Genomic DNA, 21,527 nt, shown 5'->3' on the forward strand with positions numbered 1-21,527 from the left:
ATGAGGCGGAAGGATGGGGGCACCGGAGGGGACGAGGGCTGCCCTCTGGCACAGTCACCCTCTTCTTTTCCTGGACCCTGACTCAGTGCGGACGCAGGACCCCTCTCCACCCTCCCCTTCCCCGTGCCTCTGGAAGGCCTCGGAAGGGAGCCAGACAGGGGACTGGGTCTGCGGGGCGGCTCGTCCTAGGCCAAGGGTCTTCGGGCCTGGAAAACCGAACGAACCCCGGGAGCTGAGCGGGGCAGCAGGGCAGCCCGAACTGCAGAGGTAGGGGAGCGGGTAGGGGGATAGGAAGGTAGGAAGGCTCTGGCTGTGACGTCATATGATTAACCCTCTCCGCGCCCGGCCAGTTGCCGTCCCCTCAGTGGTAGAAGTCTTGAAGCTGACTGGTCTGGAGAAGATGGGGTGGTGCTAAGTATAGAGTCCCCAGCAGAACCCCGATTCTGGGGTTCGAGGCTTGGACGGGTTGGCACCCCAGCAGGCGCCCAGTCGTCCCAGGAAGGCCGCTGCACGCTTCGTAGATGTCCATGACATCAACCAGTGGGTGAGCGTCGAGTGCGGGTTCTGATGAGCGTGTCATGTGTTCATGTACTATATATGAAACCACCTGCGTATTTGTGCGTGAAGGGTGGGATGAACGGGAGACTAACGTTTGCATGTGCCCCCCACCCCCGCACCCCGTCTGCGTTGTTCACAGCAAGTGCCTGGGTCGGGGGCGGAGAGCTGGGTGCACACCGCCACTCGGCGGCAGCCAAGAGCGTGGCATCTCAAAGCTTAGTTTTTCAGGACCTAGGTTTGCCACCTGCTTGCCCCAGGCTCTATCCCATTCTCAGATATCCCAACCCAGAGATTTCGCATACTGGTTTGGGTCCCCACCCCTCTCTGGACATTCTTGCTGAGGGTCAAGTCTTCGCCTCTGAACTTTTGATTCTGCGATTCCTTCCTCCAGTAATTACCTTCCTCATTCTTCTCCTAGCTTACACTTAAGTGTCCCAAAACTCAGCTCCAATGCACTTCCTCCAGAGCTCTTAACCCCAGGTATGACTCCCTTTTTCTTTTTTTTTTAATCCCAGAGCCTGGTAAGTGTCTGAAGAACTGCCTTGAGGCGCTCGGATCAGTGGGACCCGGGTTCAGCTGATAGACGCGGGTTTCCACCAGGGGGCGCGAGGACTACGCGTCTTTTCACTAAGTCCACCAGGGGGCGCCTCCGCCCGCTCCTGGCGGTCCGGGGTTGGGGAGTCGACCCACGGAATCGCCCCTCCCAACTGGGAATCGCACAGCTAAACTATTTGCATAATCTTGAAAGGGCCGCTCTGAGTGGTTGAGACATATAAACTGAATCTGAAACGGGCTCTCTCATTGGCTTAAATTTTCCCCTCCGCTCCGCGTCCCCATCCCGGCCAGATTGGGCCCGGAGGTCAGTCGGAAGCCTCCGGCTAGTGGCGAAAGAGGACTCAGGTGTCCCAGGAGAGGACTCCGAGGGGTGAGTGCCAGGGGGCCGGGCGGCCGGGCCAGGGTGCGGGGTGCCAGGCTGGGAGACTGTTCGCCCCGCCCTGACTTCTCGGCTTGCCCGTTCCCCTGTCTAGGAGTTGGAGAGGTGCATCTAAGTGGGACTGCGACCCTTGCCACCTGCCACTCCACCCACCCGCCGAGGTCCTCTTCATCCACCCTGGCTCAGCCACACTGGGGTAGGAAGGAGTCTCCTCAGCCGCAGTTTCTGACCTGACTTCCCGAGGTATCTCACTCAGGCCTCTAAAGAGCTTAGTTTGCCCCTCTAGAAAATGGATCAGTGGCTTACGGAGGTGTGAGCTGGAGGCCTGCTCACACAGAGACTTGTTCTTGCAGAATCGCTCAAAAGTAGGACCCCAGGGATCTGTGCAGCTGAGTATGGGTACCGAGAATGAAAGCCCAGAACCGGACTGCCAGAAACAGTTCCAAGCCGCAGTCAGCGTCATTCAGAACCTGCCTAAGAATGGTGAGGGCACAGGGGCTCGGGTTTTGGGGGTCAAGACACTGAGGTCTGCTTCCCAGGAGGTGCTGATCTCTGAAGTGTTTGCAGACAAGTCCCTGCCTGGGCTTCCCTGGGAGTCCCCTCTGCCTCCTGCCCCTGTCCAGCTGCCTCGGGTGGACCCCTCAACAACTCTGCCCTCTGCAAGGGTGGTTCTCCCCCCACCTCCATCCTCTTGGAGCTGGGGTTGATGCTCTGCCCTCCACTTCTTAATCCTTTGCCCAGGCTCTTACCGCCCCTCCTACGAAGAGATGCTACGATTCTACAGCTACTACAAGCAGGCTACCATGGGGCCTTGCCTGGTCCCCCGGCCTGGGTTCTGGGACCCCATTGGACGATACAAGTGGTGAGCTCCCACCGGCCGGGCAAACATGCTCAGCTGTCAACCAGATTCTCACAGCCCTCTGTCCCCCAGGGACGCCTGGAACAGCCTGGGCAAGATGAGCAGAGAGGAGGCCATGTCCGCCTACATCACTGAGATGAAGCTGGTGGCACAGAAGGTAGGGAGAGGCTGTGGGCTCCTCTCTGTCCCCAAACTCCCAGCCAGGTGGCCTGCCCCCACTCTTCCTGTGCTGACCCCCATTATGTTTCCTGCAAGCTGACATCTCCGTGGGAATTACCACCGTCATGCTGTCCCCCCAACCCTGACTGGGTACAAGGTGGAGGGGTATGAAGGCAGGAACAGGGTGGAGGGGGCCCAGCTCAAGGAGGATAGGAGGGCAGTGGTGGGAGGGGCCAGCTGCTCCTCAATAGACCCCCTCCCCTACAGGTGATCGACACAGTGCCTCTGGGTGAGGTGGCAGAGGACATGTTTGGTTACTTCGAGCCCCTGTACCAGGTGATCCCTGACATGCCGAGGCCCCCGGAAACCTTCCTGAGAAGGGTCACAGGTCAGGCCCCCAGGTTGAGAGCTCCTCTGCAATTGCTAAACTGTTTTAGGTCCAAGCTGAGGGGGCTGATCAGTGGGAGGGGGCCTGGGGGCAGAGGGCTCCAGGTGATGTCTCTGTAAGTCCCCCAACCATGGCCCCTGAGGGGTAGGTCTCAGGCAGAGTCCTAGCTAATGGGGAACAGGGGCCTGATCTCACTAGGGGTTGCCAGTTTCTTCCCACCCCACATCTGCGTGCCATGTCTCCGCAGGCTGGAAAGAGCAGGTACTGAATGGAGACGCTGGGGCTGCCCTAGCGCCTCCCTGCCTCCCCAAGGAACCAGCACCCCCAGGCCCAGGTCAGTGTCTGAGCAGGACGGGCAGAGGGCCAAACCCAGGCAGCCAGGGTTGGGGGTTCCTCCAGGCGGGGTAGCGGGAAGAAGGCTGGATGCCATGCTGTGCCCATCACACCTCATGCCCACAGACACTGAGACCTCCTCTGCTCCCAAAGGCCACAGGGAAGCTTCTGGGACTCCTAGGCTTCTAGGGCCTAACTTCTGGGACCCATCTGCTTCCTGTGGAAATATCTCTAGTGTCCCCTCAATAGGTGCCTCTGCCTAGTTGCACACCCCTCCCTTCCTTCCATAGCCTCCCTCTTGTCACTAACCCTACCTACCTCCTCCCCAGAGTCCCAGCCACCCAGGGACCTGGATTCCGAGGTTTTCTCTGATTCCCTGGAACAGCTGGAGCCTGAGCTGGTGAGACCCCCCCCCCATTCCACCCTTCCTGCCTCCCTGAGCCCTGGCTGCTCCAACAGCCCCCCTTGGACCTTGTGGCTTGTCTCAGCAGGTTTGGGCAGAGCAGAGGGGCGCCCTTGGAGGAGAGCCTGACAGCAGAAACAGCCCTGTGCCCCCCCCCAGAGAAAGGTGAGCCCCTGCCAGACCCTCACCCCCTTCTGCCTTCCCTGTCTTTCTGGTGCCCCAAGCCTTCCGCTGGCTGCCCACTTGGGGCAGAGGTGAAAGTCCACCACTGGGCACTGGAGAGAGCAGCCTGTGCCCAGGAAGGGTTGCCAGACACCAGCCTGGATGAGCAAAGTCCCTTCCTGGCCTCCTCTCCCTGAGGGCCACCAGGAGTCTGTACCCTTGGCTAGCACTGAGGAGGGGCAGCTGGGGTGGGAACCCTAGCCCAACTCTCTCACCTACAGGTGCATGGCCTTGGGAGTCATCCTTTCTCCGGGCCTCCCATTTGGGACTCTCAAAGAACAACGAGTTCTCTCCTATCCCTTTCTAGAACTTCCACTGTGCCATGTCCCATAAGGGGCACTTTCATAAATATTCTCTCCTTTATTCCTCTGAGCAAGCAGCCCTGTGAGGGAGATGACATCTTCCCCTAGTTTTCAGATGACAAAATGAGAGTTCAGAGAAGTGACTGACTTGCCCAGAGTCACACAGCTAAGTGGCAGTGCTGGGATTCAAACCCCTGGCAGCCCTGTGACTCAGCCCCATGGGTGGAGTTTACAAGAGTCACACTTGGTATTGGGACTATGCTGTCCTCTTACTCTTCCCTGGACCTGCCCCAGCCTGCCACCACCCTGTCCCTAGCTGAATCGCCTCCTGAGTCCCCTTCCCTGTGTATCTGTTGTCTGCAGACGGGTTGGATGGCAACCTGCTGGGGCCCCAGGAATTGGACGCATGGCTGGTGGGGACAGTTCGGGCCCTGCAGGAGAGCATGCGGGATGTCCAAGGGAGACTGCAGAGCCTGGAGAGCGTGTCTGGTCCCCGCAAGCAGGTAAGCCCCGCTGAGGCCCGGGGCAAGACGGGGGCAGAACTCTGAGGGTCTCTATTCTGGGCTCCTCATCCAGCCACTTCTGTCTTTGTCCCTAACTCTCTACCTGCCCACATCTCTGCCTTCTCGAGGATGGTGTCGCTCAGGTTGCAAGCAGAGAGGTCAAGGGTCTGAGGCGCTTCCATCCTGGAAAGGAGAGAGGGAAGGGCCCTCCTTTCCTGCTGTAAACTCCCTCTGCCTCAAGAGAGACTGAGCTTGAGGACTAATTCCAGCAGTTTGGAAGGGCCAGGATGTGTGTGCTCTTTGCACTGAGGCTGGGGGGTCCCTGTTGCCCTGTCCGTCAGGACTTCTGTTCTCAGATTTAGGGCTTGCCCCTAAACAATTCAGCACTTGCATCCCCCCTCCTTGACTCCTAGATCTGCTCCCCGCTTACACCTCTGCTTCTGCAAAATACATAACAGCTGCCGCTTCTGGAGCCCCAGCTGTGTGCCAAATGTTACTTGGATTATCTCATTTAACCTACACAAGAACCCAATGAAATAGTTCTTTTCATTTCCCTTTTACAGATGAGGAAACTAAGGCTCTGAGAGGTTGAGTAATTTACCTAGGGGCACACAGCCTGGAAGAGTCTCACAGAGCTGCAGTGAGAATTAGATGGGACAGTTCATGTAGGTGCTTGCCCAGTGCCAACACACAGGAAAGCCTTCTCGAATGGGGTTCATTGTTGTTTTTATTATTATTAACAGTAAGTAATAGAGCTGAGAGTGGCCCCAGGTCTTTCTCCCTCCAAAGCTGGCCACCATTAACTCTGGGTGGGTCTGCTCTTGAGAAGCTTGGGGTGGTGGGGGCAGGAGAGGGCTGAGTGCTGGATGTGGGGATCCCCGATCTCCCCTGCACAGCGGGTGTCAGCCAGGGTGGCAGGAATTTCCTCAGCTCCACGGTGGCTAGCCTTTCAACACCCACCCCCCAGGGCTTTATTTATTTTGTTTACCTTTTACTAATTTTATATGCTGAAAATTTTAGATTTCTACCCTGAAACACTTGGGTTTGCATCACTAAAAATAAGAACATTCTACTACCTAGCCCAAACCACAACATTTTATCACACAATAATTCCTTCATATCATCAAATATCCAATCCAAAATCGATTCTCCCCAGTTGTCCCGAAATTGCCTTTTCCAGCCGCTGTCTGCCCAGTCTAGGAGCACCTGCTGCATCTGGTCCCTCTGTCCTTTAAGAGTCTTTTAGACTAGACTAGTCCCTTTTCCTCGCTACTGACTTGCTGGTGAGACTGGCCAGTGGTCGTGTAAAATGTTCCGCTTTTTGGGTTTCTCTGATTACACCCTCATGGCTAGTTTACATGACCAGATTACATCAGAGGTGATGTTCTTCACATTAGGGGACACATATCTGGAGGTCCCACCATTAATGATTCTAATGTGGACCACTAGCATGGATGAAGGAGTAACAGTCTGATGCCCCCATTGGAAAGTCACGTTTTCCTCTCGCAGCCAGGGAATGTCCAGTTCTCCGTCAACCCCATTTGCCACATGGTTTTTTCTAACAGTTGATAGATAATCCATGCCTGGATCAATAATTTATTTGGTGGTTGCAAAAAAAAAAAAAAAAAAAAGGTAACTTTAAATTCTATTATTCCTTTAACATTTATTAGCTGTCATTTTTCTGTCCAGTTTCCCTGATCATCTAGGATCTCCCTGAAATACAGTGCCTTATGGAAAGACAGAACAAATGCTTAATTCTTTTTCTTTATCTATTTTTAAAGCAAGGAGTTGACTTAACAATCACCTCGATAGTGACAAATTTCCAACTTTCTCTTTTTTTGAGTATCATTATGGACTCATGGATTGTAAAGATTCAGTATTTCAATCAACTGCAACCATCATTCTTTTTGATGCTCAGATTGTCACAACTTGGGTCAGTGGACACCCTTTCAAGCTGGGTCCTATGTTCTCATAACATGACCTCATTAATCTTTAAAAGCTTCCTTGCTTTCTGGTACAAGATGTCCCACATTCACCTCTACCTTCCCTTCTCCACACCTGGAATCAATCACTTCTCCAAGGTGCCCTGGCTCCTTTTAACAGAAAATGATATTTAGAAACTAAAATCTGAGCACGGAAGGTCCTCATTTGAAATATGTGGCCCATCATTTACAATATGGGGTCTTCCAACCATACCAACAGGGTCATTGCTTTGTGGCCCAGAGGAGACAGCCTATAAGCCAGTCTGTCCACTAGACAGCCCCTCCAGCCTTCTTGGCACCTGGGATTGCCCTGGGAGGAGGATGTGGGAGGCAGTTGGAGCTCAATCCTCAGGGACACAAGGAGCCCCAGGATCCCTTCCCTTCTAGTGGTGCAGATTTGGGGGGAGGGTCTTCTCTGCCCCAGTCCTCACAATCTGCGGGAGGCGGAAGCTCCCCCCCACCCCCCGCGTTCCGGAAGCAGGTTACTAAGGAGGGCCCAGTCTGTGCTGGCCTGGGCTGCCCCTGACTCGCTCCCTCTTGGCAGCAGAGGCCCCAGCCCAGTGCCCGGCCTTGGCCCCTCAGGCTCTCGGGTCCCATGCTGCTCTTCTTCCTCCTGTGGCCCTTCATTGTCCAGTGGCTCTTCCGACACTTTCGGACCCAGAAGAGGTGACTCAATGGCGGAGTCTCTGCAGCCAGTTGAGGAGGCTATGAGCCCCTGTCCTGCTGTACCCTGAGCCTTCCTAGGGTTTAGGAGAAGAACAGCATTAACGCGCGCCCTCCTCGCCAATCGGTGTTTGCCTTGGCACCCCTCCCCTAATGCAGGGGCCGGAAAAGACCCCACCCTTCCCTGCAGCTTCTCTTGGACGCTTCCTCCCTTCCCCTCAAGCACCCCAGGCTTCCTTGGGAGGTTGCATTGGTGGTGCACGGCCCCAAGTCTGAGTTGGCTGGTGACTCGGGGGCGGGGCTGCTGGGTCTCAGCCTCTGCCCTCCCCACCCTTTGGGTCACCTGACTCTTCTCCCACCCCAGCCTCTCCCCATGGACGCTCAGCTCTTGGGCAAGTTGGGACTTGGGCCCGGGCCTGGAAGAATGATTGGCTGGGAGGCTGCGGGAGGGAGGCCAGGAGGCCCGGCCGAGTTGGGGGAAGGCGGGGAGAGCAGGCCCCGGGGGAGGGGAGTGAGGTCCGTTTTGCCGGCCTCCCTCTCCAGCCGCCCTCCCCTACACACTCAGGATGCCTTCACCGAAGATTCCCTTACAAATGAATGTTTCACGAAATAAAATAAAATCTTAATCTTCTGCCAACTGGATCCCCACGGAGTGAGGCGGGAAGCCGGTTCCGGGGCGCGCGAGGTCCAAGTCCCTTCCCTGCCCCTCCCCCAGGGTCCCTGCGGACGGCCCCGAGAGGCCAACGGGCGGCGTTCCTACGGGAGGAAGACTTTCCGTCCTCCCTGGGCAGCGAAGGGACACAAGGGCTGGAGGAAACGCGGACCTGGAGGGACAGCCGGGGTCCGCCGGAGGGGCGGGGCGCGGCGCGGCGCCCGGGGGAGGGGCCAAGGGCACGGCCCCGCCCCCAGACCCGTCGGGGGTCCGGCGAGCCGGGGGTGGCGGGGAGGAGGGGAGCTGGGCGGAGCCGGGGCCTGGGTTCCCTCGTCCCCGGAGAGACGGCCGCTGCTCCCTGCCCCGCGCGCTGGGCCTAGGGTCGGGGTCCCGAGACCGCGGCCTCAGGAGTGCCCATGGCCCGCTTCCCCCTCCTCTGCTGCTCGCTCCTGGGGCCCCTCCCCGTGACCTCCGCGCTCCGGCTTTCCCAGGGAACTTTCTGGATGGCCAAGACGCGGCGGGAGCCTCGCCGCGCCCCACCCTGAGGAGTGGGGGCGAGACCCTGCGGGGGAGCCCCGGTCCGGGGCGGCGAGCGCCCGCGTGGGCACAGACCCCCGGTGCCGCCGCCTGCTGCAGGCTGCTCGGGCTCCGAACTTACTTCCCTCACTGCCTGGCGGCCTTGGCCTCTCTCTGGTCAATGACAGTCGGGTCATCGCCCCCTGGGCCGCCCAGGCTCTAACCCTGGCCCGTATTCGGTGGGGAACCCGCCACTCAGCGCCTCCCAGCGTTGGCGTGGCAGAGGCCCTTGCCAGGGTCCCCACCCGCGGAGGGCTGCAGCAGCCTTGAGGCCTCTGCAGCTGTCACCACCTGGGCCCCAGGCCCTTCCTGCCCCTGGGTGAGGAAGAGGCAGTTCTGAAGGTCCCTCCTTGGAGACCCTTAAACTCATGAGTTCCCTCTGTCACCCCCTGGCCTTGACCACTTCCTCAGGCTTGGCCATCATTCGTCCCACTGGAAGCCACCGTCACTCTGTCAGTCCTTTTCTCAAGGCGAGGAGGGCATCCCTCAGAACAAACATACAGGCCCTCCTGCTCCGCCGTCTAGCCCAGGGTTATACGCAGAGAGGCTCAATATAAACTCCCGTGTTAAGGGTGGACAACAGCAGGGCAGTGGGAGGGACCAAATTGGTGCTGGGGATGCAGTCGTGGGACAGAAGCCTGCTCCGCCACTTGCACACACTAGCTGTGTGACTTGGCAAGATTCTTAACTGCTCTGAGCCTGGGTTGCCTTGTTTGTGAAATAAGGATGATCTCTTCACCATAAGGGAGTCCTGGAGTTTAAATGACCAGGACTGTAAAGTGCCTGCCAAAGGGTTAAAACTCAGCCAATATCAAGGTGCTGGGCCTCGTTTGATAGAATTCCAGAATTCCACAACATATGACACCACCTAGAATCCCACCCCTGCCCCAATATGACAAATGAGCCCATACAGCTGAGCCCTGTCCAGCAAACTGAGGCTGGGCTCAGCTGGACCTTCCAAATCTCCTGCTTGAGGGTACCCAGGAGTCCTCTTGAGTCTGAAAATGTAACAATTTGGAGGTCTCTGACTCCTAGTGAAATTCGCCGCAAAAACCCCTTTCCCCAGGGAGCTCCCAGTGTGAGGGGCAACTCTTGCTCCCAGAGAGCCTCCTGCATGACTGATGGAGGAGGGCAAGCTTTTCAGATAGACCTGAGTTCTTGGAAGCCGAGGGAAAACAGGCTGGGATGGTCAATTTCAAAACACCTGGACTGCCCCAGAGGCACTCTTGCTTGCCTCTCCCTTTGGGCATGCCGGTCACTACCTCCCCACTGAACCACTCCTGAGTTCCCAGACAAGTCCTTTCTTTGGAGGCGATGCTTGCTTTTCACAGAATGCCCTTCGTCATGCCACGGTTGCCCGAAAACTCTTCATCCTTCAGAGACAGCGAAAAAGTCCCCTCCCCCATGAAACCTGTCCACAATGAACTCCTAAGCAGCTTGGCTCACCAGCTCCTACCGGGATTTTCTGCACTTGCCATTTTGGCTCGCTGTGGTTTGATGCTCTCCACACAGTCCATGAGCAGCAAGGATGACGTTTTATTTATCATTGTGCTCTCCTAACAAGTGTTTGCTAAAGGAAGAAATAAGGGCCTGAGTTAGGCTGGTGCTGTTAGGAATGAACAGGAACTAAATCCAGAGTTCTTGAGAAAAAAGGGAATTTTGTGTTTAGGAGAAAAAGTAAAATGGCACAGGGGTCACAAAGACCTTTGCTCCTGCTGGAATTGTCACTTAGTTGTCCCATGACTTTGGACAAGTCACTTAACTTCTCCGAGTCTTAGAGATTTCTTATCTTTAAAATGGAGACAATAATTCCAACCCTAACTCACTGGGCTGTGGCGGGGGGTCAAATGGTTCTGTGTGTAAAAGAACATTATACAGTGGAGAGTGCTTGGAATGTAACACATTACTGTGAAGGAAGAATTAACCCAAACGGGTCACTGGGTGTGTGGCAAGAGAAAGAAACTGGGATTATTCCGAGATTTTAGGCCTAAGTGATTAGAGTAGAGGGTTTAGGCTACTCCTGGGCCCTGTCCTCTGGGCAAGAGTTTGTAATCTGGAAAATTTTCTCAAGGATAGTATGTGCTCCTACCCCCCTGCGCGCGCGCGCACACACACACACACACACACACACACACACTCTCCTGGGCCAGAATCCCCTGCCCCCATTTCTGGGCAAGGCCTCCTCCTTGTGGCTATGCCTCCTTCTCCATGTTGCTCAGCGCCCTGTGATGAGAAAGAGCCTCTGTGGATGATACCCCCTTCTCTCTCGCCTAGCCAGGGTTGATTTTTTAAACCTGTTATTAATTTCGAACCCCTCCCCAACAAAGAGGCTCGTCAGCCTGCCCCGACTCCTGTCTGGGCTCAGAAAATATTCCCGGTCACCTCGGAAGTGAAGAGACCAATTCAGCCCCAGGAGGCCATTTTCTTCGGCAGAAGCTGAGGCCCAGGAGGCAGAGGCCTCCCCGCGGGCGCACATCCCGCGTTTCCCGGATCCCAGCCCAGGGGAGAGTCTCACGGCCCACCATTTTGCACTGGTCCCTGGGGCGGCGGTGGCCCTGAAAGTCTAGGCTGGGGCTGGGATTCGGTCACTTTTCGCCCAAGGGTCCTGAAGCCAGTCTGAGAGTGGACGTCACCCGGGACTCGAACCTGCCTTCTCATCTTCCGAGGCCTAGTCCGAGGCTACTGTGCTAACGCGGTCACACTGTCCCTTTAAGGCGGCACTTTTTATTCTTCATTTGTTTACTTCTTCATGCGCTTTTCGTTTTTTAAAAAATGTGTTCACAATTTCCTTCCGCAAATGTCAGTTCCAGGCGCTAACCACATACCTTGAAGACATTCCTGTAATATTACGAATCGAGAGTTATTAGCCGTGGGCCAATATCTCTCTTTATAGGATTTAATCCTCTTTTACACTTTAGGGACTACTTTTTAGGAATAAACCATTTTTGCTTTAGTTAACAAATGTTTATGACCTTCAGAACCCTTCCGCTGAGGACACAATACGATAATAGCCTTTAAAACGCACCTTTTCATAAAAATATTCTCTGTGGGCCCTCATAGGCCATGGAATCTTCTCGTATTCCTGAAGCAGAATGGTATGGTCCAGAATCCGCCCCATCTTCTCTGCGATTGGTCTTCCTTCCGCGGGGAGACGCGTGCCTCTTAACCAATGGTCGCTCACGTTTCTCCAGCGAGGGATAAGCGATGGAAGGAGGCGGCCTGGAAGACGCCCCCTACGCGTTTTGGGATTGGCTACGTCGCACGGCGCGCAAGGACGGCGGGCCTGAGCGATGAGAACTACGACTCCCAGCTTCCTGCGATGGGGACTCTGTTACGCATGCGCGTGGGCGGGGCCGACAAGCTTCTATATAAAAGGGGCGCAGAGGGCTGGGAGGCAGCAGTTGGAAGTTGGCAGGTGGAGAGGCAGGTTGGGAGGGGAAGTCGGGGGAGGAGGCGGAAGAGGCGCTGTCGGAAGGGGGAGGAGGGAGGGAGGAAAAGAGGAGGAGGCGGAGGAGAACTGAGCTGAACAGAGCATCGAGCCAAAGGGGAGATGAGTTTGTCTGTCCTCGGCTAAGGCTCCGGCCGGGCCTAGGGAACTGGGAGCTCGGGTTGGAGCGACACCCGTGGAAGTGGGAGGAGGTGGCTCTGGGACTTTAACCCCTTGTGGGCTCTGCGGCAGGGGATTTAACCCTTTGTGGATCCGGCCCCTCGGAGGCAGCGTCATCGGGTAGTTTTAACTCCTTCGGGGCTGGGTTTAACCCGTTGGACGCAACCTTATCTCCTTGCCCACCAACTCCTCGATCGTGGGGGCGCTCTGCGGGGACGCTTGAGGCCCACCCCCTCTCCACATTACGTACTGTTCCTGCTGCTGCACCCCTTTGGACCCGCTAGCTGGCTGCGCTGTGGGCGCTTAACCCTTTACTGACTTGAGCTCCCCAAGTTGCAATTGGAGTTTGCTGACAGAAGGACTGGCTGAAGGCGTCACTGCAGGAATTACAGACCGAAGAAGACTCGGTTGGACATTTTTTAAAACAAAAGAAAAACCTCTTTTTTTAAGGACCTACAGCCAAAATTTTTCAAACTTCTAGAAGAGGACTCTCTTAGCCATGGCCGAACCACTTTTGTCGGAATATCAGCACCAGCCTCAAACTAGCAACTGTACAGGTGCTGCTGCTGTCCATGAAGAGCGGAACCCCGATCGCCCCCCAGGCGCGGAGGAGCGGGTGCCCAAGGAGGACAGTAGGTGGCAATCGAGAGCGTCCCCCAAGTCGGATGGCCGTCCGGGGCTAGAGGGGGAAGGGAGCCTGGAGCCCCAGCCGCCTCCCCTGCAGACCCAGATGTGTCCAGAATCTGGCTGCCTGGAAGCGGGCGAGAAGAGTCATAATGGAGACGACTTGTCCGCTGGCGGCGCCCCCCCGCCGGTGGCAGGAGGGGAACCGAGACCCGGGGCCGAGCCGCTCGCCCAGCCATGTCCTGACTCTGAGGCTAACAAGTTGGGGGCTCCTGCCGCAGGGGGCGAGGAGGCGTGGGGACAGCAGCAGAGACAGCTGGGCAAGAAAAAACATAGGAGACGTCCCTCCAAGAAGAAGCGGCATTGGAAACCGTACTACAAGTTGACTTGGGAGGAGAAGAAAAAGTTCGACGAGAAACAGAGCCTGCGAGCTTCGAGGATTCGAGCCGAGATGTTCGCCAAGGGCCAGCCGGTCGCGCCCTATAACACCACGCAGTTCCTTATGGATGATCACGACCAGGAGGAGCCGGATCTCAAAACCGGTCTGTACCCCAAGCGAGCCGCCGCCAAATCCGACGACACCAGCGATGAGGACTTTATGGAAGAAGCGGGGGAAGAGGATGGGGGCAGCGACGGGATGGGAGGAGACGGCAGCGAGTTTCTGCAGCGGGACTTCTCGGAGACATACGAGCGATACCACGCGGAGAGCCTGCAGAACATGAGCAAGCAGGAGCTCATCAAGGAGTACCTGGAGCTGGAGAAGTGCCTCTCACGCATGGAGGACGAGAATAACCGGCTGCGGCTGGAAAGCAAGCGGCTAGGCGGCGACGACGCGCGAGTGCGGGAGCTGGAGCTGGAGCTGGACCGGCTGCGCGCCGAGAACCTCCAGCTGCTGACGGAGAACGAACTGCACCGGCAGCAGGAGCGAGCGCCGCTGTCCAAGTTTGGAGACTAGACTGAAACTTTTTGGGGGGAGGGGGTAAAGGGGACTTTTTACAGTGATGGAATGTAACATTATATACATGTGTATATAAGACAATGGACCTTTTTATGACACATAATCAGCAGAGAAAATCCCTCCGGCTTTGGTTGGTTTGGTAAATTTAGCTATGATGTAGCTTGCTGTGCTTTCTCCTGTTCTTCAATTATGTGAAACTCAAGGGTTGCTTTTGTTTTCCTTTTTAGAAGGTCTTTTTTTTTAATGTGTAAGTAATTTGACCAAGTTATAATGCATTTTTCTGTTAAAAACCCCCTCCTTAAACGGATCAATAAGGTGGCCAAATTTGAGAACCATTAAATTCATTCTAGTTATAATAAATTTAATATTTGTAAATGTAACATAGTCTGTGTGATTTCTAGAGCTAATTCAAAATAGTACTGATTTAATTTTATGAGATTGCACTTGGGGGGTAAGGGAATTATTGTCAGTTTGCAAAAAGAATTTTTAATGGGAAAATTTTCAATTTGCCCGAGTTTTCCCTTGAATGGGTTTCAGTGTGCAAAAATATACAGTTCAGGCAAAATATAAAGTTTCATTATCTGCAGTACTTAAGTGTGCTTGCTTTCTAGTGCCTTGGTTTTCTTTCTTGATGCTGGAGAAATAAACCAGCTTTGGGTGTTTGGGGAGTAGAAAGTGGCTACAATCAGAAGCTTAAAATTTAATTCTGCTTTTCAATAGCCTTTCAAAGCTTAACAAAAATGTAAACCTAACTTGGAAGTTTGTTAGGTTAGACAATTTACAGCTTCATTTCATTCTTACAAGTAGGTTTTTAGTGACCACCCCCTCCTCCCCCAATAAGGCTGGAATGAGTTCCTTGATGCCTGGAAGAGGCTCTTGGTAAACCTCTTGCTTAGTGCAAGCAATGGTTGGATAAACCTGGGCAGCTCTTTATGATGTTGAGAGGTAGGGAATATTGGATTTATAGAGGAAATGGCTGTTTGGGGCATTCCAAGGACTTACCCTAATTGTCCAATACTTAGGGGCTCCCTATACCAAAAAAAGGAATAGGAGCTGTCCACCTTTCCATGAGGGTCAAACTAAAATTAGAAATGCCCCTCACTGCAAACCAAATGTAAAGCTTCTGGTTACGGAGCTAATTTAAGTCCTTAGGGGCTGAGTGGGAACCCTGTACAGCCGCTATTTTCAATCTCCTGCACTGATAGCTGCTTAGGTTCTTGAGAAGTTCTGCTCTTGAAAATGCAGGGAGGCCCCTAGGAATTAATTTCTGCCTCAAAATTAAAGTAGTAAGAAATTAGATTCTTCCCTCCTGTCACCATCATTAACCCAGCCCATCTTTACCTGCCCTGTGTCAGTGTTTCCCTAGGGCAATGGCATCGCTAGTACAGGGGTTCTGGTCTTTAACTGAGGGCCTTAGAAATGATAGGGGGCCTTGGGGTCCATGAACCCCACGAAATTACACATAGAATTGTGTTACATGTACATTTTTCTGGGGAGAGGGTTCAAGAGAATCATGAGATTGTCAGACTCCTTGAAGGTTAAGCACCCCTGCAAGGAAAGAAAAAAAACCCTTCCACTGGGAAGCTTGCTTTTGCAGCTAAACGAAATAGTGGAGGTGGTGGGAACTTCAGGAGAGACATGCATCTTACGATGCATAAGAAGCATATACAAATCAATGAATCAAAGGAAATTATGCTGGTCAAGACTGACTCAGGGCCTTCAAAGCTGGACTGAGCTGGCTCTATTCTGGCAGATGGTCCACTGGAGACAATGTATAACCAGTTTTTCCTTTGGCCTAAAAATTATATTAAATGTCTATTTTGAAATAGTTTTCTTCGTGTTTTTAATTTTCCTTCTGCTATGACGTCATGCAGCAGTCCCAGAAACTCGGCTGCCCAGTGGAAAGGCAGCAACACTGCCCTCTGGCTTCACAGTGCAGAGCAGAAGCCTCATTCTGACTGTCCTGTAGGATGCAGCAGTGTTAACCTCTGATTCTAGAACCTCTTCTTAATAAGATGGATTTAAGTATAACGATCTTGTTTCCCCTACTATTAGTCTTAGAAAGACTCTGTAAGTGCATTTATCATCAGAAAAAAAGTGTGTTTTAGGAGAAAAATTCGGTCCAGTCTTTAAAAAATACAAATACTTAATTTTTAGTAACTCTCATAAATTACTTTGATTTACCCTGAGATATGCAACTTTCTGTCTGAATTTTGCTTTCAAAGGCACTGGCGTCTTACTACATTGCATTTATGTTCTTAGAATGGTGAAGTTTGTGGGAAATTTCAGTTTTACGTCAACACTTTCTACATTGAAACACCTGACTAGCATATTGCTCTCAAAGCAGAGAGAAAAGACTTTTAATTACTATATTAACAGGAGTGTGTGATGACAAATGATCCTCAAGGCCGCTCTAGCCTTAACTAAAGTCCTCTCTGCCAAACATTTTAATTGAGCTGCTCAAAAGACCATGCTTACACACTGGCAATTTCAGTTTGTTCCCTTTCTCATACTGGGACCTGGTTAATCCAGCCAGGGCAAAGCACTTCCCAAACGTTGAGAGAGCTGGCTGGACAGCTTAATCCTCCTTTGAGTAAGGAAAACTTTTCTTGGGCTAGCCTGTAACATAAAGCGGCCCTCAGGAGACAAGACCCTTTAGATTTCAGTTTGTGGGACAGAAAGCCAGGCAGTTCCAGACTGATTTAGTTCTGAAAAACAGACTAGGCATCTCTAAAGAGAGGAAACATCATAAAAATTAGACCAGATTAGGAGTCAAAAACTAGAGTCCTAGTCATACCTTTAACATATACTAGCAATGCAACCCTGGACACATCGCTTATGCTCCGAGCCTCATTCATCGTCAGCAAAATGGGGCCGTGGCTACTTTACATAACTGCTATAAGGATTAACCAAGATAGCATGAAAATGTGCTATACAATAGTAAGGTACCATTGGTATGATTATTATTGGTTCTTTTTAAGACCAGAGCAGTTGCCCACTTGATCAATATTTTAATTTTCACTTCATCCAGAATAAAATAAAAATCCTTTGCTTGGGGAAATGTAAATAAATATACTTTACCCTAATGAATTCAAAAGTTAGAGAAACCAAAGAGGAAATCCACAGAGATAAAAAACAAAATCCACATCTGAATAGTTCACCTTCAGAAAAATCAAGAGCTGGCTATATTTAGTCACATATTAGGTAAGGCACCACAGGTATCCCCCTGGCCACTTACCAGAACAGCTGGCAACAAATATTCACACAGTGTGATGGAAAAGTTGGCTAGAGTTAAGATAGCACTTATACCTAAGTACATTTAAGTTTGTGGGTTTGGGTTTTTTTTGACATTAATTATTTTTCACATTTGACAAAATCATTGGAGTAAAATTCCACTTTACTATTCTTTCGCACATAAAGTAGAAATGTTGGATGCTAGAAATGAAAAGTAATTCAAATTCAGGCCCTGAACAGTGGGATCTGCTGACCAAAGGGTAATAGTCATACTTTGCAAGTGGGACAAAATATACAGTCTAGGAGGCAAAGATTCAATCTTTGGCCAATTTTGCCAGTTGTCTTTGAATATTGGAAAGGTTAGAACCTCATTCCACTTCTTGTTGGAAAAACAGAGGCTGCGTTTATACAGATCAATAATTTAGCTCTCACAAATCCTCCTGAATAAACTCCTTCTTGGGTTTACTCAGAGGCGGTTCAATTATGACAAATGATGTAACAACATGGACAAGAGCAGGAATTATCGTAGTAATTTACTAATAAACCTTTGCACACCAACAAAATTCTTTCCAATGGTTGAGCTGCTACACGAAACTGTTGGAAAGTGTTTTGATAGCCAATGTGATCTTTTTCTCAATACAACACCAAGAGCAGTTACATTTAGTTAAAATTTTTTTCAAAGAGCAAAAATTCAGAAGGGAATTGTAAACTCTCATCTGAACTCATATTCTATTTGACACATCCACTGACTTTGTGTGAAGCGTTAATAAGCCCTGGGTCTGCAGTGAGCAAAAAGGATATTCCTGAAGGAAAATGTGAGAGTTTCAGAGTGCTCCAAGCACAAGAATTTGAGAAAATGATAGCATCACTGCTCTTGTAAGCTACTCAGCAGAACTTGTCCCAGCCTCCAGAGGGTCAGAGGAGATTAATCTGAAGTTCCGAAGCCTACTTTAAACACATAATTCTGTATACCTGAATAACTCCAGTACAACTTTCAGGCAAACGCAGAAGATGGAGGATGGAAGGGAATGTCTAAGAGGTTAGTTCTACTTCCCTCCTTAGTTATTACTAAAAGTGTACTTAATGAAACAGCAAAACATTTGAACTTAGAAAGGACAGGGCTGGCCTGGTGGCACAGTGGTTAGGTTCACACGTTGAGCTTTAGCGGCTGGGGGTTCATCAGTTCAGATCCCGGGTGTGGACATGACACCGCTTGGCACGCCATGCTGTGGCAGGCATCCCATGTATAAAGTAGAGGAAAATGGGCACGGATGTTAGCTCAGGGCCAGTCTTCCTCAGCAAAAAGAGGAGGATTGGCAGCAGATGTTAGCTCAGGGCTAATCTTCCTCAAAAAAAAAAAGAGAGAAAGGACAGAGGAGGATGGTGAGAGCTAAACACAAGAGAGTAAAAAACTGATTAAGTGTGGAAATCAAATAGTTCAGAAGCAAGCACCTTCATCTTGAAGAGGACTGCTGCAAAGAATCACTCCTACCCGTCAATGAATCCTGCTCACACACAGCCACTAGTCCCCAGGGGATGGCCATCAGGGAAATGTAAAACATCGAGGACTTCACAATGACAACTGCTTGGTACCCCCAAGAGACTGACCCTTGTTAACCCTATTTGGATGGCCACCCTTTGTGCTGCCATGGGCAACCAAGGCCACACTTTGGTAAGGCAGGCCTCCCAAATAGCCTTTGAAGCAAAAGTTCTGAAGTTCCCAAATAACGAAGTTATAGCAAGTAAATGTTTACATAGCTACTAAGGAGTAGTGACTCCTCAAGCTATTTATGAGGGAGGCAGCATTGATACCATTTTTAAATTAGGAAACTGAGGCATATAGGGTTTGTAGAATTTGTCATAAACCACAAAGCAACTCATCTGAAAGGGAAGAGCTAAGGAGGAAGTTGAAGGGCTGTTGAACATTAGGTGGATAGACTCAGCAGCAAAACGACCAGTTTGGCCTCATCTTCAGGATTTGGCCTCTAGTCAAGCCAACCAAGTCAGTGATAGCACACACAGAAATTGAACTTGGAGTTCCTAACTTCCAGTCCTCTGTTTCAGTCAGTAGATAACCAAGGGACCATTAATTTTATTCCCAACTTTTCTTATCAAGGAATGGAAAAACTTATGGGTCAACCTTAAGGATAAGCTTTCTTCTTTATAAATGAGTAACAAATTTCTGCACCTGGTACAGAATTCTCCACTTAGGAGCATCCAAAGGTTTAACTAGATTACTTCACAATGGAGGATGAATCAGTCTGGGATCCTCCTTCATTAAATTCTTCACAGAACCACAAAAATAATCTTTAAAGCCTTTTTCAGCTCCTATGACTAGTTAACTTAACTCCTACCAAGTTAGTGTCAGCATTTCCTAACTTGCATTATCTCTTGATCTGGAGAACAGTGTAAAATGAACATGACGTAGGTCAAAAGTCAACGTACGGTATGAATCAAGTACACTAACGCTTCACTTAGGAGTAAAGGGCTCAAATTTTGGATTAAGAATTGGAGGTGACCTTGATATTTTTGCAATCCAGTTCTAAGACTTTCTCTGAGAACAGATGGGGGGGGTCAGAGGGAGAAAACAGTTAAAGCTATGAACTGTCACTCTTACAACTTACAAAATTACTTTAATAGGAGGGGCAGGACTTCAATTCTGAAGAACCTTTCAAGGTTCTTACTATTAAGGCCAAAGGCTTAGGATGAGCTGACTATCTGTAACTGGCAATGAGATTCATCACAGCGCACCCGCAAATGTAAAGTTCACTGCCCACTCTCCTATTTGAGTCTACCTACGCATAATTTTTTTTTCCTTGAGGATTAGCCCTGAGCTAACATCTGTGCCAGTCTTTGTTTTATATGTGTGTTGCCACCACAGCATGGCTGAGAAGGGGTGTAGGTGCAGGAACGAGGGAACTGGCTCCCAAAGCTGAGCAAACCTGGACTTAACCACTAGGCCACAGGGCCCGCCCCTACCTAGGCATAATTTTAACTGACTTTTTGGAAAAAAATTAAGACATCCCTAAGCAATAAATCTCTCTGAATTTAGATTTCAAGTAGTAGGAAACCAGCTGGTTTAATCGGCAATTCAAGAAAAGAATTTCACATCAATCTTCAATCTTTAAGAAGCTGCTACAGCTGTAACATAAGGTTGAGTGTTTATTTTTTTCAAAGCAGGTCTCCCCCACCCCGCAAACGCCACATAGATGAAGTAGCTCAAAACTGTAATTTCTATTTTGGCAGCACCTAGGACCTACAGAAGTGATTTTCTATTACTTGGAGTTTCAAAATAGATTCCCTAACAATGCACCAATGGCAAAATACTCCCCCACTTTGTTTAGTTTGTGGCAGAAAAGTTCTTCAAACCGGAAAGAATTGGTCGTCTCATAAAGATTACATTGGAATTAGTTCTTTTTCTCCTCTCGGAGGACAGCCATTTCTCCTAAAGTTTTGGTAAAAAGTTATGGCTCAGATTTCAAAATGCAAACAGATGTTCCTGAAGCACCCAAAATGCGCCGCTCCACTTTTATTCCCAGAGCCATGGTGACTCTAAGTTATTTTGTGTCCCAACCCTGTAAAGGCCAAAAACCCATCCCCCTCTGGTGTAAACTTTCAAGAGAAGTGGAACAGCACACTTTCGGAGTTCCCCAAAGTGGCTGGCGACGTGCGAGGTCAGGTCGTTCGGAGAACGGGGGCTGGAGAGGAGAAATCTTGAGGGCAAGAGCGCTCAGAGATTTCCAAGCACTGGGCTCGTCACGGTCTCCACGTGCCCCTCTCGGGCGGGTCCCAGGGGGGTTCGTGATTGCTACAGGAGGAAGGAGGCTGTGCTTGCCGCAGCCCGGGCCGCGGGACGGCCTGGGGGTACGGGGGAGACGGCGGGGGCACCGGGCTCTCCGCCCTCGGGACCGCGGCCAGTGCTGCGACCTCCGTCCTCCCCCGCGGCGCCAGCCCTTGGGACCTGACGTCGCCCCCACCTCGCCCGTCGAAGTGAGGGTGCCGCCATGCCGGGCCTCAACGCCATGCCCAGGCCGAATGGGGGTGGGGAGGAACTTGGCAGAGCTCGGCCTCAGGATCTGCGCCCCAGGGGGAGGACGGCAGAGGGGAGTCGTTTCACCCGGTCTCTCCCTAACCGGGGTCTCGGGAAACACGCGGTAATTACCCAAGAACCCCGCCCTCCGTGAGAGGCGAGGCTGTGGGGCTGCCGGGACGGTTTGAGGACCGGGCCCGGCCGGGGAGACGCCAACCTTCACCCCCCCGGCCCCCGGTCCCACTCCCCGCCGTCTCCCGGCGCCGCCACTTCAGGCAGCCCACTCGGCCCGGCCTCTCCCCGCGCCCGGACCACCCCCCATGGGGTGCTCTCACTGCGCAGCGAGTCCCTCCGCTGCCTCCTCCCAGCCCAAAATGGCGGCGGCGGCCACCGATCTTCTCGTCGCCTTCCTCTAGGGCCGAGGATCCCTCCGCGCCCACGGCCCCTCCCCCCTCAGCCGGATCTATTTTCTGCCCTGTAAAGATTAACGCCATCAATGAACTCTTTAATTGAGCTTGGAAAGGCGGATCTCGTTGTCCT

The 21,527-nt window shown here is 51.9% G+C and overlaps 2 protein-coding genes and 1 long non-coding RNA gene across 7 annotated transcripts; 2 read left to right on the forward strand and 1 right to left on the reverse strand.

The window, feature by feature from the left end:
* The first annotated feature begins 198 nt into the window (after positions 1-198).
* ACBD4 (acyl-CoA binding domain containing 4) lies at positions 199-7,471 on the forward strand. Of its 5 annotated transcripts, none has more exons than XM_046677121.1 (13): positions 199-267; positions 977-1,038; positions 1,405-1,483; positions 1,587-1,735; positions 1,846-1,975; positions 2,234-2,354; positions 2,424-2,508; positions 2,778-2,898; positions 3,146-3,232; positions 3,561-3,631; positions 3,720-3,799; positions 4,522-4,661; positions 7,188-7,471. In XM_046677121.1, the coding sequence occupies exons 5-13, from the start codon at positions 1,888-1,890 to the stop codon at positions 7,352-7,354; spliced, it is 960 nt and encodes a 319-aa protein (XP_046533077.1). In that variant the 5' UTR covers positions 199-267; positions 977-1,038; positions 1,405-1,483; positions 1,587-1,735; positions 1,846-1,887; the 3' UTR covers positions 7,355-7,471. The 5 variants fall into 5 exon arrangements, with proteins under 5 accessions (XP_046533077.1, XP_046533078.1, XP_046533082.1 ...); XM_046677122.1 differs by lacking the exons at positions 199-267; positions 977-1,038 and adding exons at positions 430-544; positions 1,074-1,079; XM_046677126.1 differs by lacking the exons at positions 199-267; positions 977-1,038 and having other exon boundaries at positions 1,098-1,483; positions 3,723-3,796; positions 4,520-4,661; positions 7,191-7,471.
* Positions 7,306-11,553, reverse strand: LOC124247633 (uncharacterized). Its single transcript, XR_006890782.1, has 3 exons — positions 11,057-11,553; positions 9,991-10,104; positions 7,306-7,383 (listed from the first exon to the last, which is right to left on the reverse strand). It is a non-coding gene; the product is annotated as an uncharacterized LOC124247633 (long non-coding RNA).
* A 402-nt stretch (positions 11,554-11,955) lies between these two features.
* Positions 11,956-14,103, forward strand: HEXIM1 (HEXIM P-TEFb complex subunit 1). Its single transcript, XM_046677120.1, has one exon. It carries the CDS (start codon positions 12,641-12,643, stop codon positions 13,718-13,720), a length of 1,080 nt encoding a protein of 359 aa, XP_046533076.1. The 5' UTR covers positions 11,956-12,640; the 3' UTR covers positions 13,721-14,103.
* The last annotated feature ends 7,424 nt before the right edge of the window (positions 14,104-21,527 follow it).

This window comes from Equus quagga, chromosome 11, assembly GCF_021613505.1.
Source record: "Equus quagga isolate Etosha38 chromosome 11, UCLA_HA_Equagga_1.0, whole genome shotgun sequence".
In the NCBI taxonomy this organism is placed as follows: Eukaryota; Metazoa; Chordata; class Mammalia; order Perissodactyla; family Equidae; genus Equus; species Equus quagga.

Bases quoted from the DNA above. Each gene is read 5' to 3' on its own strand.
- HEXIM1 (XM_046677120.1), top strand. From the start codon at position 12,641: ATGGCCGAACCACTTTTGTCGGAATATCAGCACCAGCCTCAAACTAGC.
- ACBD4 (XM_046677121.1), top strand. From the start codon at position 1,888: ATGGGTACCGAGAATGAAAGCCCAGAACCGGACTGCCAGAAACAGTTC. The intron at 2,355-2,423 runs GTGAGCTCCCAC...TCTGTCCCCCAG, and splicing joins CCCATTGGACGATACAAGTG to GGACGCCTGGAACAGCCTGG. The intron at 2,509-2,777 runs GTAGGGAGAGGC...CCTCCCCTACAG, and splicing joins TGAAGCTGGTGGCACAGAAG to GTGATCGACACAGTGCCTCT.